This window comes from Pezoporus occidentalis, unplaced genomic scaffold (genome assembly GCF_034315485.1).
Source record: "Pezoporus occidentalis ecotype Australia unplaced genomic scaffold, CSIRO_AGI_Poc_V1 ctg278, whole genome shotgun sequence".
Lineage (NCBI taxonomy): Eukaryota > Metazoa > Chordata > Aves > Psittaciformes > Psittacidae > Pezoporus > Pezoporus occidentalis.
Window position 1 is genome coordinate 109090 of NW_026914697.1, and position 19881 is coordinate 128970.

The window sequence follows — 19881 nt, forward strand, 5'->3', positions numbered from 1 at the left end:
CTCCTTGCTAGGTCAAGGTTATCTGCAGACAGCCTGCCTGGCTTGCCTGGCTTTCTGGTTACTCTGTAGGATGCACCTCGTCCATCTCCAATGGTGGTGTAAATAGGGGTGACCTTTCCAGCCTCAGCGTCTCTTGGAAATGATGCAGTGCTTCAAAGTGCTTTGGGGGGTGAAGATTTAATGATGTTAAGACTAGTCGTGGCAGTTAAGGGGGATCTCTGGTTCTGGAAGCCCTGGAACTGCTTTTGGACTCAGGATAAGTTGGTCCACTGTGTTACTCAGTTAAATTCAGGACTCACACGGTGAGACCACTGTCTTGGTCCATGCCATAAGGCACATGCTGCTGCGGTAAAGTGTGGAGCACAGGAAGGATGAGGCACAGTCGGAATGCTGAACATTCATAGTGCCACCAATCTGAGCCCTCTTCATGAGGGTCTGCCTCTAGTTCCCTAAGGTCCAGTCTCAACATCTCCTTTGTCACTGCTTGGCGTGTCTCAGAGGTGTGTGATGGGAAGGACACGCTCTCCCCAAGCCTTCCACAGCAGGACCTTGCCATGCAGGCTGCACCTCTCAGAAACAGGGGAGTAAACATTTGTTGTGTTTTCCAAACATCTGGCAAATGAAAAGGAAACCAGCATTAAACTTTTCCTGCCTTGGTTGTTAAAGCTCTTTCCCACATACCCTAATGAAACCCTGCTGCCTGTGTTTGCTGTTTTAGGGATAAAACGTGTTCATTGTACTGGTGTGACTGCATCCCACCTAGCTGGGCTTCAGGAGCTCCACTTCCCTAGCATTCCCCTCCCAGGCTCTGTTGTAACCAAGACATGGGGTGACAAATGCACTAGAGAACATTTGAAGCAGTCAGCATCACAGCACCCCACCCCTGTGGCACTGTGGGTTTGACAGCATCCATTGTCTCATGGTTGCCCAAGGAAGCTGTGAATGCTCCATCCCTGGAAGTGCTTCAGACCAGGTTGGGTGTGTGTGTGTGTGTGTGTGTGGGTGTTTAAGGTCTCTTCCAACCCAAACCAATCTGGGATTCTATGTTTTCTTTTCCCAACAGTCAGTTCTCAGGGAAAGGAGCATCACTGCTTCCAGGTGACTGTTCCCATAGCCTCACTTTCCTGTGCTCCAGACCTTTCCTGGCTAGGATAACTGTAGTAGTCTCTGTGTCAGTGCATTCCGTGTGACCTGGGTTCAGCCCTTCCGAAAAGCTTTTCCATAGTGAGACCCAACCTACAGAGGTTAATCCTTCGGTGGGGGACGGATGCTCTTTCATGTCGAGCAGACATCTGTGTCTGTGGATCTTCCTTGGCAGGATGCCACGAGACTTTCTCAAGTTAACAGAAGAGTTTCAATGCTCCAGCATCCAAGGACTTGGAACTTGTGGAATCCAAAGCATTTTACGTGCGTCTCAGGTGAAGAGCCTGCTCCCCAAATTCAGGGATGTCCCATGAAATTTGGCTGCTTGATGGGCGAAGGCTGGACTGCACTAGAACCTCAGGACACAGAAAATCACTCTTGCCTTGCTCTGCCTCACCCGTGCTGGCTGGGGACCAGGCAAAGCACATATGAGATCAGTTTAGCTGGAATCTCCTATATGGCAAGATTAAAACCAATCCATTGTCTGAATCTGTCATCCAGATGCGAGGGGCCTCTGCGTGGGTCCCCACTTCCCAGAACGCCTGCAAAAGCAGCATGATGTGGCCATAAACAGCTTCCTTTCACTCTCCTTCCTGGATAGCCATAAAAAGAGACATCTTCAGCGTCTATGGTGTCTGTTCCATCACTTATCTTAGCTCAATTGCTAAGGAGACCACCAAAAGAGGATGCTTTTTACTGACCCAGAGGTCCCTCTCTGCAAATGGGATAAGCATAAAGGCTGCTCTAAACTAACAGGGTTGAGGTTGTTTTAGAGACACAAATCACCAGCATGTCCCCACCAGGCAGCCAGAAGGGGAAGAGGTTATTTGGGTTATCCCTGTTTCCCTGTAGGACATACACCCCCTGTAAGTCACTGAAGAGCAGAATAGAGAGCCAGCATCTTGTAAGGGCTTCCTCTGGTGCTAACACTTTATAAAGACAGGAAAATCTGGACCCTGTCTTGGTGTTTGCTGTGTGCTTTTGATGCATTGGGAGCACTGTTTGGTACAGTGGATAGAGCACTGAATTCCTGCTCTACTGAGATTGTACTGCCAAAGTAGCTGCATCCATCCAAGTAACCTCCTCACTGAGCCAAGCGTGTGCATCAGAATAGCATAAGAGGATATTTTCTTTATCCAGGTATGCTCCAAGCCTAAACCCTCAAAGCTGCAGGAATTCCCTTGTTGAGCCTGTTTGCACTGAATTTATAGCTGGTGAAAGGAGGGATGTCTCAGCTTGCGCTGAGACCATCCTGCTTCAGGAAGAGGAGATGGTTTCCTCTTGTTTTGAGACTCCTTATCCGAGCCTAGCATCCAGGAAGTATTAAAACTAGATGAAATGTCTATGGCAAATTCTTCCCTAGTTCCCAGGAGCTTGTCTTTTCTGCTTAGAAGATTCCTGCTGGGTAGTGAGGTCAGCAGATGGGATTGCATTTGAGCCAAAGGTCAGAGCCCATGTCACTGGCTCTGCTGATGAATGATGGCTCCCTTATTCAGGCAGCAGCATGTGCCACTAATCTTCTTTGGGGCTGTTTATTGGTGGGAAAAGGCAGGAGTAGAGATAATGTTGTTGCTTTCCCATGGTGATACTTATCTCTTCACACAAACGGCACCTGGAATTAAGGCTCCGTTTGAATCCCTCAAGTATAAAGATGCTTTTCTTATGCAGGATCTTCTACGCTGATAAGAGGCCAGCTCAGGCCCCATCTCCCAGGCACGTAAGGGGGCTGCAGCTGGAGGCCCTGGATGAATTTTGGTCAACCCCAGCAGGCAGATGATGTCCTTTTGCTGTCTGCAGCACATGAGAACGTGTGCACAGCGTCAAGTTTGGATTTGACCCTAAATATCCTCCACGTTCAGGGCCGCTCAGTTCCAGGGTTAGTTCCACAGCGCATCCCTGATGAATGGGACACTTCCAAATAGTGGCTCATTTTGTGCCTTTGTTCATTGTATTCCGAGGCAGCTCGAGGGATCCAGAGTTCCTGAGCTTGGGGCTGTGCAATGTATAATGAGACATTGCTGGCAGGGAGAGCAGTGGGGTGGAAGGGGAAGGATCTCTCTTCGCCACCCCTGGACACAAAGCCAGCTTTGCAAGTGCCAAAGGGCTGCATTTTGTGCTGTGTTGGTATGGAAAGATGAGCAAGGAGGGAGGATGTTGCCAGCTCAGGGTTGAATTGACAGATCCTGTGCCTGGTTTATGGGGAAACTGGAAAAGAGCAGGATCTTGAGGCTTGCAGGGGAATGGGAAGTGTGTGAGCACTGAGAGAAGGGCATGCTTATATCCAATGGATAACGCTGCTGGAAGAATGGAATTGTTAAGGACACAAAGCCCTTCTGGCACTAACTGCAAAATGGGGAGAGGAATCATCAAAGCTGAAATCAGACACATCCTCTGATACAAAGACCTTTATCAAGCAGCCATAGGGAAGTGAGGGGCTGTTACACAGGGCGACAGTTTGAAGTTAACCTGGCAGTAGCTGTCAAAATGACACCGAAGGGAACATTTCCATGGCATGGAGTTAGGGGTGGAATCACTGAATAAAGCTTTTTCCTTCCATCATTCTAATGGCTCTCTGCTGAGAATTCAGCTTCTTTTCTCAATAGCCCTTCCTCTACTGTATACAAAATGCTAAGCCAGCTCTGTTATCAGGCAAGTGTGGAATGCCAGCACCTCACCCAGCATGCTTCCCAATACCCCAAAAGGAATGAGTGTCTCGCATCCAAAATTGTTCCAGGATGATAAAATACAAGGTACAAATAAGTACATGGGGAAACACCAGGCCAGGGAGTGGGAGGCACTGCATGCTCAGTGCAAGCTGTCCAAATCCAGCCAGGCTTGAGCCTTCTGGACCATCTTTGGCATCTCCAGAAGCCAGATTCTGTCAAGGAAGGCCAAATCCTTCAATCACAAATCTCTCTTCTACTTACCCCTTTCCATTTAGCATCGATAGGGTGACAAAATAGATGCTACTTAATGTCCCCACAGGCTTCTCTTTCGTCACCACCACCCCAAATCCCCAGCTCCCTAGTGAAAACAAGGCTCTGTGTTTTTCAGCCTGTTGAATCGCAGTCACGGCTCTGAATTGGAGGGAGCTTTCCTGCTTTTCCACGAGCAGAGGGGAGGGGAGGCTGGCCCCCTCTCCTCACAACTGGAACACGATAGCCATTTTATTAGCGAGGTTTCAATTTGCTTACAAAGCGTCCACAGAAGAGCTCATTGTTTGGATCCATTCAAAGCTCCTTTCCATGGGTTTGGTGTGGTTTGGAGCCTTCCATTACCCTCCTCTGTGGTTTCTTTGTGCTTTCTGGAAGGGAAGGGTCTGAGAATCCCATGTGCTGCACGAGAGAGGGCTGATGAGGCATGACCTCTGCTATATGTGACACAGGGATGTTTTCCCCATCAAGCCCTGTTTTCCCAGCGGATGGAAGGGTTGGGGTTTCACCATGTCTATGGGCACCCGGGGTGGATGGGCTTCGCAGGCTGCAGCTCTCCTTCTGAAGCTCTGTAGCCTTTGGCTTCCAGCACTTTCAGCCTTCATGATGAGGCCAACTCCAAGCCAGCGCCTTGGAGAGCAGATCCAAAGTCAACGTTTGCACTGAATGCTGCCGTTGTCTGACGAGCAGAGCACGTGGGATATTGCCTTAAGTTTTAACAGAGGGTTGGAAAAGTCCTGGAGTAGCCAGGTTGGAGCTGGAAGGGTTCCCTGCCCGGAGCTGGGTGTTAATGAGAGCTCTACGTACCCGCTCCCACTGTGTCAAGCTCCCCACAGGCTTCAGCTCTGAATGAATCAAAAACTAGGAGATGCTTTACGAAGAGCAAATAAAGAAGGCAAAATGTGGTGGGGAAGAGCTAAAACAGTAACGAAGCCCAGAGCTCAGTTTCTCAAAGTACAGGATGTGCGAGGAGCCTTGAGAACCGGGCTTCCTCCCTCCGTCTTGCTAGCACTGCCCTCGTGAGCTGGGATTGTCAAGGGGGAAAAGAACGCTGCAGTTTGATTTAACCTTTTGAATTGCCTCTGGTTTTCCTTACGAATGGAATGCCGTTGCTTCCCCCCACGACACTTCTCTTTGGATGACTGATGCTATGTCATGAGTCCCGATGCAGTAAGATGCCTGCCCGTCAGCTGGCCTCCAGATCTCTGATACAACAAGCTTCAGGCGGGCTCTGCAGGGGTTTTTAAGCTGCTGTTTCAAATAGCACAACCAGCTTTTGCTTCATAAAGCTCTTTCCCTTCCAGTGCTCTGCAGACTGTAACCAAACACAGGCCTGTAATTAAATGACAGGGCAGGCTGTGGTGATAAAATCTCTTTCACTGCAGGGGCCCAGGTGGGGGAAGTGTTTTCTGAGGATTTGCATTGCTGCCTTTGGAGGTTTCCTGGGTTGGGAGGGCTCTGAGCATCAAAGAGCTAAAGGAGCACTGCAAGGACAGAAGCCATGCCTCTGCTGCTTGCACAACCTGGTTGGAACCTTTGACTGGTTGAGTTCCAGGGTTCCTAAGAAGCCAAACAGGAATGCACCTTGATGTGTGGGTGTACAACGTGCCCTATGCACTTGGGCTTCACGTTGTGTGTGTTGAAATCGGGGTTTCACTCAGTCCCACAGGATTCAGGGTTGCAGCCAGAGGGAAAAAGAAGCCAATTGTGGTTGTAAGAGGTTGTGTGAGCAAGGAGGAGGGATTGAAGGGGATTGCTCTGACCACATGAAGCACCCACGGGGGGGTCTCTGTACCATAGGTCTCACTTCAAAGGGCAGCTCAGATCATCTTGAACACATGCATTGCCACCGTCTCTTGCTGAGCTGGGCGGGATGCATTTCACTGTGTCTCACTTTGTCTGACCCCTCCTTTCTGTGATCACCCTCTTGTGAGAGCTGGCACCACACAGAGCTCTGGTATCCAGGAATTAACCTTGTTCGGAGGTACCATCACCTACCTGCTCCTGCTCAGGGCTGCACTAGCATCGCTAGCCACTGCATGGCACTGTGAGATTGGAGTCAGACGTTTCCTCCCCAAGTCGTTTTCCTTGTTTCCCACTGGACAGGGCACAGCTCAGCACCCCTCTGGGTAACTCACACCTATTTCTTACACAGATTTCAAGCCTCTTTCTCAGCTCTGACACTGTGGCTCATCCACCCATCACCAGAGCCAGCTCTTCCAGCGCCTAGCCCAGTTTTCTCTGGTCCCTCCCTTGCCCTGATGGGTTGGGTTCAGGTAACCTTCCCATTATCCCTTCATCACTGAAGCCTGCTGGATGAGCTCTTCCAAAGACATTCTCCATCCCCATTCCCATGTGAAAGGTCTTTACTGTTCTGCCTTTGCCCTGCAGCAGCTCTAACCTCACACATGCTAATGCCATCAGGCTCTGCAAGGTGGCTGGGCTGTTCACGGCAGCAAAACCCCCCTCAAAGGAGCAGGCTTTGACCAGTTCCTTTTCATTACCTTCCTGCCAGCCCCAGGCAGCATCTGAATTGCATATAACCCCCCCCTTAGCCATTCACAGCAGCACTGGAGATTTAAACTCCAATAAATCAAGTTGCTCGGCAGAAATGATTCATTTTGCCAATTGCCAAGGTAGGTTTTCTCATGTTTCTTTTATTTTGCCCCTGTAAAAACTATTGGGCAAATATTGCTTCTGTCTTTTACCACCAGCTGGGCCATAACCCCCAGGCAATGGCTTTGGGTGGATTAAGTAGAGGTTGGCTCTAATTCCATCTCAGTTTCTGAATCAGATTTCAGTTGGCAATAGAAATATCGATAACCCTGCTCCCAGAGAAGTCCTTGAGTCAAGTGCCCCACAGGCACGTCTGGAACCTCTGCATTTAATGATATTACCATTAGATATTAACATTAATATCTACTAATTATATTAATTAGTGGAAAATAGATTGCCCTTTTTAAAAGAACTGATTTACCCCTCTGTTCCCATTGATTTTTCAAAGCTTTAGGTCCCAGGTGATAACTGCACACAAGTTTTAGTGGGAGGTGTGCCTGCCCGTGGCAGGCGGGTTGGAACTAGATGATCCTTTCCAGCCCTAACTGTTCTATTCTGTAAGTTATAGTCTGGCTCTCTGGGTATCATCTGTACTGGTACTTGTTGAACTTTCTGCTCAAGAATTTTGTCAAGGTTGTAATAGAAATGGTCTGAAAAGGCTGGAGCATCCTGCAGTTCTCAAGCAAACCCTGTAGGGTCTCATCTTTGCACCTCAGTTCTTGCAACGTGGATTAAAATCTAACTCTGAGCAAGATTTCATCCCCAGAAACTCTCTTAGGTTGCAGAGCCAGGCATCCAGGATCTTGGCAATGGGCACATCTCCATGGTGAGCTTGTGGTGGTGGAGCCTTGCTCACTTTCAGCTCTCACACTAGAGAGATGCTTGTAGAGCACTTTGTACATTCAGAAGCTACATGACTGGGGTGACTGCCTCTGAGATTTGATGCTCCTGTAACCTTCCCATGACTGTTACCACCTGCCTGGGCACCAGGGCTGCCTGGCCCTTCTGTTGCCTGGGTCTGGCTGTTCCACCTCCCAAAACCTCATGGCAATGTCCTTCTTTTCCGCGCTCTAAATCCAGAGAGATGCACGTCCCTGGTGTGTTACAGGCACACACAGCAGTGGGCTGCTGGAGGAGCAGGCTGAGCAGAAGCAGTGTGGGGCAGGACTTGCTAACAGGGACGGTGTTTCTTGGGTTGCTATGGGTGGGATCTCTCCAAGGACTCTCTATCTCTCTGGTTTTCCCTGTGAGGAGATAAAACAGTTCCAACTCTGGCACTGTTATGCAAATCACATTAAAATAGGACTGCTGATGGAGGAGCTGAACCCACAGCGTGACACGTCTGGGCCCTCCTTGCCTAACTGGTAGTACAGAGGCCTTTTCACCTGGATTTAGATGCCTGAATGCACTTAAAATTGATCCAAACCCCTCCTGTATGGAGAAACTCAGCAGATAATGCATGAGCCGGTCTCAAGCATCCCATGACAACCCATTAACACCAGCTGCTTTCCTCTGCGATCCCAGCGCTGGTCCTGGCTCTGCACTCCAGGCAAGGAGGTGATTTGCAGGAAATCCTAATCACTGTTGGCTTGTTCTGTTCTAGATGTGGACGAGTGTGGTGCAATCTCTGGCGTGTGCGATGGTGGGGAGTGCACCAACACCGCAGGCAGCTACGTGTGCACGTGTCCACGTGGCTTCATGACCAGCCCTGATGGATCGCGCTGCATTGGTAAGATGCTAAATACATCTGAGGACCACAGGTATGGGGAGATGTCACGCTCTGAACCCCAGAGGGGAGGATTTGCAAATCACTGTCTTTGCAGATCAGAGGGCACATTGCTCCTGCAATAGCTGGAAAATGCTCTTTTCCTTGTGCTGTCCCTGTGTGTGCCTGTTCTGGTCACAGGTTTTGGTGCTCTTACAGACCAGGGCTTTCTCCCTCTCCATAGTTTGGACTGCAGGAGCCTCAATGCTTGAGGTGTTTGAAAAGGGGTTGCTGAAGACACTGAGGAGGAGGGCTGGGGGGAAGGTGTCTGGTTGAGGAAGGCTCCTTGTGCTCCTACTCACAGAACTGCATCAGCTAGTGGGAGAATCCCAGATGCTACCCCTTTTCACCAGGTGTCATCCCACAACTGCACATTCACCCCCTTGCCTTGCAGAGGTGAAGTGGGGAAAGGTTTACTCCAAGTGTTTGCATAACCAGTGCAAACAAACAGTGACTTCTAGCATCTCATCCTCTTTCCTGCTTAGACCACAGGTAATGGCTCATAAATCCCAATTGCTCCAAGCTAATAATCAACAGGGCTGTGGACTCAATTGGGTTCATCTCATTGAACTCAGCCTTTGGGGAGTGAGCTGCTTTGCACTGAGCTGCTGGTCTGGATCCCCTCTGTACCCAGTGGAGAGAAAGAGATGCTTCCCAAGGACAGCACAGGGCACCGCTGACACCTAGTCCTGCACCCGTGTTCAACCTGTTTGCAGGGCCACCATTCAGCTCTTGCACACGACAGCACTCAGGTGCTGGATGGCCTCGCTGGGGCTGGTGTGTGCTGCTCCCATTTGGCTCAAGGTGTCTGGCTTTCCAAGCTTCCCAGCCCAAGCCTTCCGCGCAGTGACAAGCTGTCCTGCCTCCAGCCTGCCGAGCCTGCAGTGAATCTTGCTTGTTTAACACATCAAAACGCCCTTCCAAGCCTTGTCACTATTTGATGGTCCATTTCTCTCTGTAACAGCAGCTTCTATGATAAGTAGACCAGCTCTCTGTTTACTTGCTCTCAGCGGGGGCACTTTAGTCAAGATGAATCCCAGTGTTTGTCTCGCTGTTCAGGAGGTTCATTTGCCTTTTGAAAGGCAAGGATGCACGGATTTGTGGTGAGAAACTGGTACGAGAGCAATGTTAGTGCAATGGCAAACGTCAGGTACCGCTTTCTGTTGAGTCCTGGAAATGAATAACAGGGGAAAAAATCCCTTCCAGATTCAGTTCTATCCACAGCAACTGGAGTACAAAATGATCATGTTCTAGTGGTGGAAAGAAAACTGGTGTCGAGTCTAACACAAGAATCACCTCTGATAGAGTTTAATGAGAATGAACTGCTTTTCCTCCCTTGGTTCCCAGACCCTGCTATCCGCCTGGAGGGCTGGATGAGTCATATGGACATTTCCCACTTCCCTTGAAACCAAGAGCTTTGAGAAATGAAAACGAAGTAAAATTAGAAAGCCCAGATTTAAAAATAACCAGAGAAGAATCAGGGAGTAGTTGGGGGTTTGGAAAGGACCGAAGCTTGTTTCGCTGCAGTGGACTATGACTGCAGCTGAACTCAATACATCATGCTCCAGCCATTTCCCTCAGCTCATACATGCTGTGCTGCCACATTTTGGGACAGACAGTATTTATTCTGGCACAAGACACAATTACTTTTGGGGTGTCATTGCCCTGGGATCCATATTTTGCAAACCCTGATTTGTTTCTAGCATTTGAGGGGGGCGTTAGTGCTTTGTTTTGGGGGTTTATGGTAGTCCCTGATTGATATAAATCACAGGAATAGTTTGTAAAACTGGAAATGAATAAATAATGTGGATGAAGGGCGTCAGGAGAGAGCTGAAGAGATTGTCACACTGCCACCTCCAGATGTTTAGACTGGACGTGACCACAGTGCCTCATATATCATGGGGCACCAGCACTGGCTAAGTGGTGACTTTATGGTGGCAGCCTTCATATATTCCCATCCCTTTCCCCTCCCTTTTGAGTAAAGTAAACACCTTTTTATTGCATTTGCACAATCTCCTGTAGTTTCTGCAGCTGAAACAGCAAGGCCCCGAGCTTGGGTTGAGCCCAACCCTCATTAGGTGCTTTCAGTGTGAAACGGGAACAGCAGCAAAGCTGGAGAAAGGCTGTCCGAGCTTGAAATGAGCATGGAAGTGTTCACAAACCGTGTAGACGAGGCCCTCAGTGATAGGGTTTAGTGGGAGCTTGGCAGTCCTGGGATAACGGTTGGACTTGATGATCTTAATGGTCTTTTCCAACCTACTTGATGCTATGATTCTGTGCTACACTGTGATTTATTGAATGATTCAACCACTTGTGCTTGACACAGGGAATCCAGTTCAACGCATGTTCAGAGCAGCTTCCTTCAGTCAGGCTTGTCAAAGGCAGGCTCAAGGTCCTGCAGAAGCTCCAGCAGGCTGGGAGCTGGCTTTTCCCTTTCCAGGACAATGTGTTGCTTTCCAAGAGCAGCTTAAGAAAACGGCCTTGCAGATGCATCTCCAGACACGCGCGTGGTGTTCCCCTGTCTGTGGCAAGTCAGCACTTCTGCGCATCGCTTTCTTTGCTCTTCTCCCCTGCTAGTGCAGCAAATGCTCTGAAGGATTTGGGTCTTGCTTTGCTTGGGCAGCAGCAGCAGATTTATTGCCTAAAGTTCTGGGTAGGGTCAGATCTTGCTTATAGTTGCAACGTCCTGGGCTCAGAGAAGGTTGGGAGGGTGTCACTGAGGAGTTCACCTGCCTGGGGACACCTTTTTACCCACCTTGGTCATTACCCAGGGAAGGAAAGAGCAAGAGGAATAAGGAAATGTGAGGGCAAGAAATGACAAAGGGAAATGGGGTGAGGGTCACAGGCTCAAAACAGGTTGATAAGGAGCTGGGGCCCTGAGCAGAGCTCCTCAGCAGCAACCAAGGCATTGAGGGATGCAGGAGCTGTGCACAGAGGGATGCTTTGTGCTTTGTGCCTTGGTTCTGGTGTGACTCTTCACTGAGACAGACACCACCATCTAACCTTACCCAGACAAGAAGGGAATTGGTGAGTTTTCCATCGTCGGCATCATCGGTCTAGACTGACTGTCCTCACCGCAGTATGAGGCTCCTTTTTGCACCCTTCCTCCTTGCAAACCAAGCACCATTGGACATCTTGGGTGGGAGACCTTTGGCTACGTGCTGCTGTGTTGCAGCTCCATTCTGAGCTAATAGCCCTCAAGTCCTTTGTAGACAAAGCCAACTGCCTTTTGCAACCACTGGTTTGGGCTTGGTCACTTGGGCTTCTCAGTTTCTGTACATGACAAGACACAGAGTGAGAGAAATACCCACCCTTTGAAGGGCTCTCCTGGGAAGCAGTACCAGGACTTTCCATTCCTCCATCTCCCCCTGTCCCTACCCCACCACGAAGCAAAGAAACAGGGATGAACACTGCAAAGTCCTTTGCAGGTGCACAACTGGTCTTAGACACCTTGTGCACAGATGACCTGCAGTTCTGGTGTCCCCAGCATAAGGACATGGAGCTGCTGGAGGAAGTCCAGAGGAGGCCATGAGTATGCTCAGGAGCTGGAGGAGCTTCCTTATGGAGCCAGGCTGAGAACATTGGGGCTGTTTATCCTGGAGAAGAGAAGCTGCGTGGAGACCTCAGAGCAGCTTCCAGTGTCTGAAGGGGGCTACAAGGATGCTGGAGAGGGGCTCTGCATCAGGGACTGGAGCGACAGGACAAGGGGTGATGGGTTCAGACTGAAACAGGGGAATCAGAGACCTCTGGCAGACCTGTGGCTCTATCCCCCTCCTCTGTGCACTGTCTAATCTCATGTGGAATTTTACCTCCTTTCTTGCCTGCAGCATTATCTGATTTACAGAGGTTATTGTGCAAACCTGTTCCCTTTACAGCTGCAGGGGAAGGCAGAACAAACCCACCATGGCTTTGCGCTGGTGTGGGTGGTCCTGCAGGAGGTCACGGGGGGACTGCAGAGACCCGCTGTTCTTTCCATCCACCCCTCTCTCTGCCCAAAGGCAGCTCCAGATGAGTTTTCAATTAGCTCTGACCTTTATTTCTGAGAGAGACGATTGCAAACTGCAGCAAAGGCAGCTGAAGTTAATAACGGCGTCCAGATGAGTAAGGGCTGGACCATTCCCCCTGTTGCACAAACTGCTGTGACCTCCCTGCCTTGTCAAACTTGTCAGCACATGTCTGTCTGGGGGGAAGGAGGCTGCCTTCTCCAAATCCCTCCTTACCCATTAACTGCCTGGCTGTCACCATGTATCACAGTTTCAGGACAGCAAGCATCCCACAGCAGAGCAGCAGGAGCCGGGTGGGATCTATCCTCTCTAATGGCCAAAGGGCTTATTCCAAACTACCACCCTCAGATCTCGAGGTTCATTTTAGCTCAGCCCTAAGCCCTGATTGAGTTAAACCCCCGTTAAGGGTTGGAGGTGCAGCTTTCCCAGATGGCCCCACTATCCTGCCCTGGCTTGTTCAGAAAGCAACTTCTTTCTGCATTGAGAGGATGCTGAGGAGCATCAACCTGTCAAGGTGCCATCTCCTGCCTCCAGCACCTGCTGAAACCTCCAAGACATGAGAATTGCTCCTGCACTCTTGCCACCTGCCAGAGATCAAGGGCTTGGGATGACCCAAACACCCCTGTCCTTGTACTGCCCTTCACTACAAGTAGGAGCTAACCCAGTGTTGCATTCAGTCCCCTCGCTCGAGTTTCCTTGGTGGATGAAGTTTCCCAGAAGGGGCTGAACCCATGAATCCCAGGAAAGGCTATATCTGAGGAAAAGACCTGTGGGTTTGGTGCCCCTGGCTTTAAATGGGGTCACTGTCCTCTGGAAGTCGTTGAGCTGTGATGAGAGAAGAAACGTAACCACAGCCCAGAGATCAAACAGCTCCATGCAATCGATGCCAATGGTGCTTCAGGGAAGTGTCAGCCCGCTGGCTAGAGGCACAGCTGAGAAATCACACCAGACTTTCCCCCTCATTAATTCACTTGAGAAATAAGGACAGGAGATGAATGAATGGAAGATTCCAGGTTTTCCTGGAGGACTTGGTGCCAGACGGAGCCTGCTAGACGTGTGAAGGACCCTCAGTCTCCTGGGCCTGGTCCAGATTCCACACACACCAAACACTGGTGCCAGCCTCAGTGCCTGTGGCTTTGGCCAGGCTCATGCACTGTGACCACCATCCAGGACTTGTTCTCCTCCCAGCTCAGTCCAGGCTGTGGGAACTGACCCATGACCTGAAGCGGGCATCCGCTGGGAATGGGAGTGGGTAGGCTGGAGGGATGTGGAATTAGGAACAGGTCCATTTGTTCAGTGAGAGATGCCGGGGCCACTGGGACCTGGCAGGGAATGCGTCCTCGTGGGAAGCCTGGGACATTTGCCATTAAATCAATTGTGGGAATGAGATTCCAGTCCTTGCCAGGCCTGAGCTGTGCAGGACCACACCGGGCAGCGGTGGCTGTGGGAAGCTCCTTCCTTAGCTCGGCAGCAGGGATCACTGATGCAGGAAGCGCCTGGATCCCCAGCCTGGCCAAAGTGGTGCAGGAAACTCTGCCCACCGTGGTCTGACAGCCCTGCTGTGCCCCAGGACCACTGCCTGGAGCAGGAGTGCTGGGGAGTGCCCGCTCAGCCTGGGAACCCTCAAAACAGCAGCAGGCAGCACTGGGTTGTTTCTATCACAGGGAAGTGTTTTCAGTGGCAGAAGTTAGAGGGAAATCTATCACACTGGGTCCAGTGGCCCAAGAGAGGAGAAGGCTCCATGTAGCCAAGTTCAGGGCCTGTTGGACTTCAGTATTGGCATTGATGGCCAACCCTTGCTCACAAGTACAACTAAGCAAGACAGATGCTAACGTCAGAGGAGGAACCTGAAGAACGGACATCTCAGGCCCAGGATGCTATTTTGTTGAATAATAGGATTTAGTCCATAGCAGTTTATCTGTCCCCAGCAAGGGGATAGGTCCAGGTGTCCATTGTGTCAGTGTTTGCAGTGGTCTCCTGCAGACCACCTCATCTCAGCCTGTGCCCTGTCCCAGCTGGAGCATTAGGTCAATGGGGGAACCCATCCCTGACATGTTTTGTAAGTGCAGAAGCTCTGCTGAGAGGAGAGACACCTGTAAATAACCCCATTTCCCTGGGAAGGTGAGGAAGCATGGGATGAGGTGGGGGATCTCATCTGTGAACTCAGCCAGAATCTGCTGGGTCATCTTGTCCAGCTCCCAGTGGAGAGGGACTGCCCACCTACTGCCTGTTTCTGGTTCTTCTTCAACCTGCTTATAGTATTTAGAAGCCTAAATGGGGACATGAGATGTAATACTGGGAAACGAGGCCTGGCCCTACAGCCTTGATGTGCTCCAGATGGAGGGGCTGGAGAACCTCATCATCTGGGGAGGATGAGGCGGAGCAGGAGGGTCAGGTTGGGATGTCGGGCAGCAGGAAAAGGCACCACTGGGAACGGGCACTCACCAGGAGCGTGGTGATGAGAGGTTGTGAACGTGGCTCCTTGTCCTCTCCCTCTGCAGACCAGCGGATCGGGGCGTGTTTCTCTGCGCTGATCGGGGGCCGCTGTGCCGGGGACCTTCCTGGCCAGTACACCAAGATGCAGTGCTGCTGCGACTCTGGGCGCTGCTGGGCCATCGCTCAGACCCCAGAGATGTGCCCTGTCCGGGGCTCTGGTAAGTGCAGCACAAAGAGCCTCCATCCTTGGCCACGTCCTGGCTCTGATGGCCATAGTGGTACCCAGGGTTTGATGGGGAGAATCATCACCGTACAATGCAGGGAAGGGTCACACGGGGATGCTGGCTCTCCTGCCTGGGTCTCATCTGATGCTGAGCCAGATGAGTTCAGCCAAGGCAAGAAGTTATCCCTTTCCTCCTGCCCCTTCAGCTCCCTTTGGCTCCACCATAATTGAACCGTGGGGCTAAATGAGGGTGAGCCCAGACAGCAGGAGGCCTTGGGGAGGCACAGCACTGTAGATGTAGCTCTCTGCCTCTCTTCTTCCAACACCAGCTCTGAGCAGGGTAGAGCTTTACAGTGTCTGGAACCTTCCCACGGCCTGTCCTTTCCTGCATGAAGGGCGCCCATGGTGCCATGCACCCCGAGAAGCTGTTGCCAAACACCCTGGCAAGCTGTGTCTCACCGTCTGCTCCGGAGTGTTAAAGCTCTCCTCACCCATCTGCCCTGTTCCCATCAGCACTCATCCTCTTTGCTCCCTGCCAGTCCCTCTCCATCCCTCTGTTCCCTGCACTCCGGCAGAGGCAGGAGGAGGGTTCTGGCCCTCTTGGAAAAGCACTGAGGCAGCTGCTTTGTTTCAGATGAGTACCGCAGGCTTTGCATCGAAGGACTCCCAGTCGTGCCAGGCTTCCCTGGGAACTTTCCAGCAATTCCTGGCTTCGGGCCCAACGGTGTTGGGCCAGGACTCAATGGGCCTGGAGGCATTGGACCAAATGGGGCAAACGGACAAGGCGGGATCCCGGGTCTGCCCGGAATGGGCGCAGGAAGCTCAAGCATTGGTAATTAAACTGACTTTCTTACTGCGCTGCCCCACTGGGGCTGCTCGTCGCAGGACACAGGCAGCGCCTCCTCCTGCGTGCTGGTCCCTGCACACGGCCGTGCTCTCGGACAGCAGCGGGGTTCGTTTTGACACAAGGCGAGCGATGGGATGTGACGCTAATTCTGTGCAGGGTGCTGAGCCCAGAAGCAGATCAAACAGCATCTGCTGGCAGAGCAAGGGCTGAGCCTGGCTCCAGTGCAGCATATCTTCCTAATGACCAAATAGGAATGAAGCTTTCACTTTAGCACCTCCCTCTCTGCCTCCCCCCTACAAAACTGGTTTTCCTACCACTTTGGACGCCTCTCTCATGGGCATCCCTGTATAGCTCCGTGCTAAGGGCTGAAGCCTGTGAAGATGCCCTGGATGTTGATAAATATCGATTCCCACCTTTCTTCCAAGAGGCTGAGGCATCTTGTGCATGTCAGCCAGGTACTGCAGCACCCTGCAGAGGTTTCTGAGGCAGCTGAGTTTGTGTCTGCAGCCCCATGGTTGGTCAGGAGCATCATTGTCACAGGGTTTGGACTTAAGGACTCTTGTGCTTCCTGGGCACAGTCAAGGGAGCTGTAATCCTCTGCCTGATGCTGTCTCTTGTGCTTTCCAGGAACTGCCACTTTGAATCAGACCATTGACATCTGCAAGCATTTCACTAACCTCTGCCTGAACGGACGCTGCATCCCCACCCCATCCAGCTACCGCTGCGAGTGCAACATGGGGTACAAGCAGGACGTGCGCGGGGAGTGCATCGGTGAGTAGCTGCTGCCCCATAGCCCCCATCGCACTCAGAGACCCACACAAGACGTTGGTGATGGAGGGCTCACGTCAGGTTACAAAGCAGCGTGGCAGAAAGGGGTTGTGTGCCCGGCGAGGGTGACCACTCCTGTGGTAGCCACAGCATTGCCATAAGCAGTGTAGTAGCCAGGAACGTGACTGCATGGCGTTGTGTGCTGGCCCAGGCTGAGTGACAGCCCTGGGTTAAGGCTGTGCAAGGGGGAGGTAAGCCTGAATTCAGCCTCGAGCTGACTGATATAAGTGAGTCTCAAGATGGAGAGATTGGACCCTTGTTTCTGCTCAGGGCAGAAGGAAGAACCTTCCTCTGAAGTGCCTCTACAGAAGAGATACAACACTGGGTTTGGAGAACGAAGGGTATGTGAGGAGGGGAGACCCAGGAAGAGCCAATCATGCAGCCTAGATCCATGGAGGGTCTGATGATACTGCAACAAGGCAACTTAGAACCACCCAGAGGCTCCATGTCACTGAGAGCAGATGGTGTTATTCTATCCTCCCATCAGAGGAAAGGGCTCAGGAGGGAGGAGCAGAATCGAACAGGGTGAATGCCTGGCTGCACGGCTGCTGCCATACTCAGGGTTTTGGCTTCTATGATCATGGGTCTGCCTTTGAGAAGCTGGGTCTGTTGGGGTTCACCAAGGGCAAGTTGTGCCTGACCAATCTAGTGGCCTTTGATGTGACTGCATCCGTGGACAGGAAAGAGCTGTGGATGTCATCTCTGTGGACTTCTGTAAGGTCTTTGATATAGTTCCCCACAGCATTCTTACCTCTGCATTGGAGTGATGTGGGTTTGGTAGAGAGACTGCTGGATGGATAAGGAATTGGCTGGAGGGCTGTGTTCAAAGGCTTACAGACAATGGCTCAAAGTCCAAGTGAACACCAGTAACGAGTGGTGTCCCTCAAGGGTCCATTCTGGAGCCAATGCTCTTTAATGTCTTCATCAATGCCATAGTGGTACTGAGGGCATCCTCAGCAAGCCTGCAGATGACACCAAGCTGAGTGTTGCAGTTGGTTCGCTTGAAGGAAGGGATGCATCCGCTGCTGACTGTGATGTCAGGATGCTGAGTGCTGGGGTTGAAAGGACAGGATCAAGGCAGCCTTTGCTGCTGTACACAGCAGCTGTGTATCATGGTGACTCATGGGTTCGGGCTTTTCTTCTTGCAGATGTGGATGAGTGCTCCAGCAGCCCCTGCGTGCATGGTGACTGCGTGAACACACCGGGCTCCTACCACTGCAAGTGCCACGAGGGCTTCCAGAGCACCCCCACAAAGCAGGCTTGCATTGGTAAGCGTGCTCTGTTTCTCTTTTGGGGAGGACACAGCGTGCTGTAAGAGTGTCAGTGGGTTATGAGACCAAGGTACCAAAGGAAAATGATTGTAAAGGGGAAGGGGAGCGAAGAGTCATAGAATCATGGAATGGTTTGGGTTGGAAGAGACACCAAAACGTTTAAGCTGAATCCTTCTTGTGGTTCTCTTTCTGGTGGTGGAAATCAGGTCCTCACTTCTTCACAACACCTGTTACATGTGGCATTTTGGGGCTGGTCAGCCTGAAAAAGAGAAGCTGCATGGAGACCTCAGAGCAGCTTCCAGTGTCTGAAGGGGGCTATAAGGATGCTGGAGAGGGGCTGGAGTGATAGGACAAGGGGTGATGGGTTCAGACTGGAACAGGGGAAGTTCAGGTTAGAGATAAGGAAGAAGCTCTTCCCTGTGAGGGTGATTGACAGAGCCTTGGGTGACATGGTCTTTGTGTGAAGCATCCCTGCCCATGACAGGGGGTTGGAACTGGATGACCTTATGGTCCCTTCCAACCCAAACCATTCCATGATTCTATAATCCTAAACTGGATCTGATCCTAAACTGGATTGCTTCTCACTCCACCTGCTGCTACTTTCTTGTGCTTGTTTCCCTGGCAGATATCGATGAGTGCATCATGAATGGGGTGATGTGTAGGAACGGCCGCTGTGTTAATACTGATGGAAGCTTCCAGTGTATCTGCAATGCGGGCTTTGAAATCACCCCTGATGGCAAGAACTGTGTTGGTAAGCTACCTCCCCATGCACTTGGGACTGAGACTATGTCCTTCATAGGGTTTGGTGATTACTTTAATCTCTGCTGTATTCCCTTCATCTCTAGGGCTGAGTGCATCTTAAAATGAGAGGACTGAAATGGGAAGGTGTTTTCTAAGGGTGCTAGTGCTGCCGGAGTGCTCCTGTAGGTTTTGGGGTCCAGGAGCATGAGCAGGGCTGGGTCTGGAAGGAGGACATTCTCCAGCAGCCAGTGTCTGAGTCCTGCTGTGAGCTGCACTGGTGACCATGGTACTGAGAGCAGCAGGGATGCAGCAGGACAGCTCTCACCCAGGAGCAGCAGTGGGATCTCTGCCTTGAGGATTAGCACCCACTGCCATAAGAACCAATCTGACCAGGAGATGGGAGTCAGAACGTTTTTGACCACAGGAGAGTCTTGCTGAAGCTCTCAGGCTCAACTCATGGTTTCTGTTTGTCCTCCCCAGATCATGATGAATGTGCCACGACCAACATGTGCCTCAATGGGATGTGTATCAATGAGGATGGCAGCTTCAAGTGCATCTGCAAGCCCGGTTTTGTGCTGGCTCCCAATGGGCGGTACTGTGTCGGTGCGTAGGTCCCCAGCCTTGGCCCTTGTCCTCTTCCCAGCCTGATGCCCACATTCCTGGGGACTTGTGTTGTGTCTGAGACAAGAGGAGCTGAGGAAAACCAAGGCTGTTGCCAGACCTCTCCTGTTCTGCCTTCAGAAATGGCCCCCTCACAGCAAAACGGGCACAGGGGGAAATGTTCTTGCACCTCCACTACAGCACAAATTGGAGCTTCAATCCTCTTTCTGGGGGAGGTAAAGCAGGGCTGTGAAGCTTCCTGTTACCGATGTGAGCTGGCAGCACTCATCTCCACAGCTTCCTCAGCCCCTGCAGCACATTCCAGTGCGCTTTGTGGGCCACCTCCCAAAGCCAGGCCGGTTAGAATGGGAAGGCAGAGTGGAGAAAGGAGGAGGAGGAGAGCACAGCACTTCTTTGATATGCTGCTTTGACATGGGGTGAATTCTCTGGGTCACTGAGCTGTAAACGGAGAATGGGCTGGGTCTGAGGAGACCAAAGATCCCTGTTGCTTCCTTTGAACCATCAGGAAGAGTC

The 19881-nt window shown here is 51.4% G+C and overlaps 1 protein-coding gene across 1 annotated transcript in view; it reads left to right on the plus strand.

The window, feature by feature from the left end:
- LOC134166988 (fibrillin-2-like) overlaps positions 1-19881 on the plus strand; it is a 95886-nt gene that overhangs the window by 43986 nt on the left and 32019 nt on the right. Inside the window, exons 10-16 of the mRNA XM_062625176.1 lie at positions 8236-8361; positions 14903-15055; positions 15695-15892; positions 16535-16678; positions 17884-18003; positions 18632-18757; positions 19228-19350. Coding sequence (XP_062481160.1) covers positions 8236-8361; positions 14903-15055; positions 15695-15892; positions 16535-16678; positions 17884-18003; positions 18632-18757; positions 19228-19350 — 990 coding nt within the window. The remainder of the gene's footprint in view (positions 1-8235; positions 8362-14902; positions 15056-15694; positions 15893-16534; positions 16679-17883; positions 18004-18631; positions 18758-19227; positions 19351-19881) is intronic.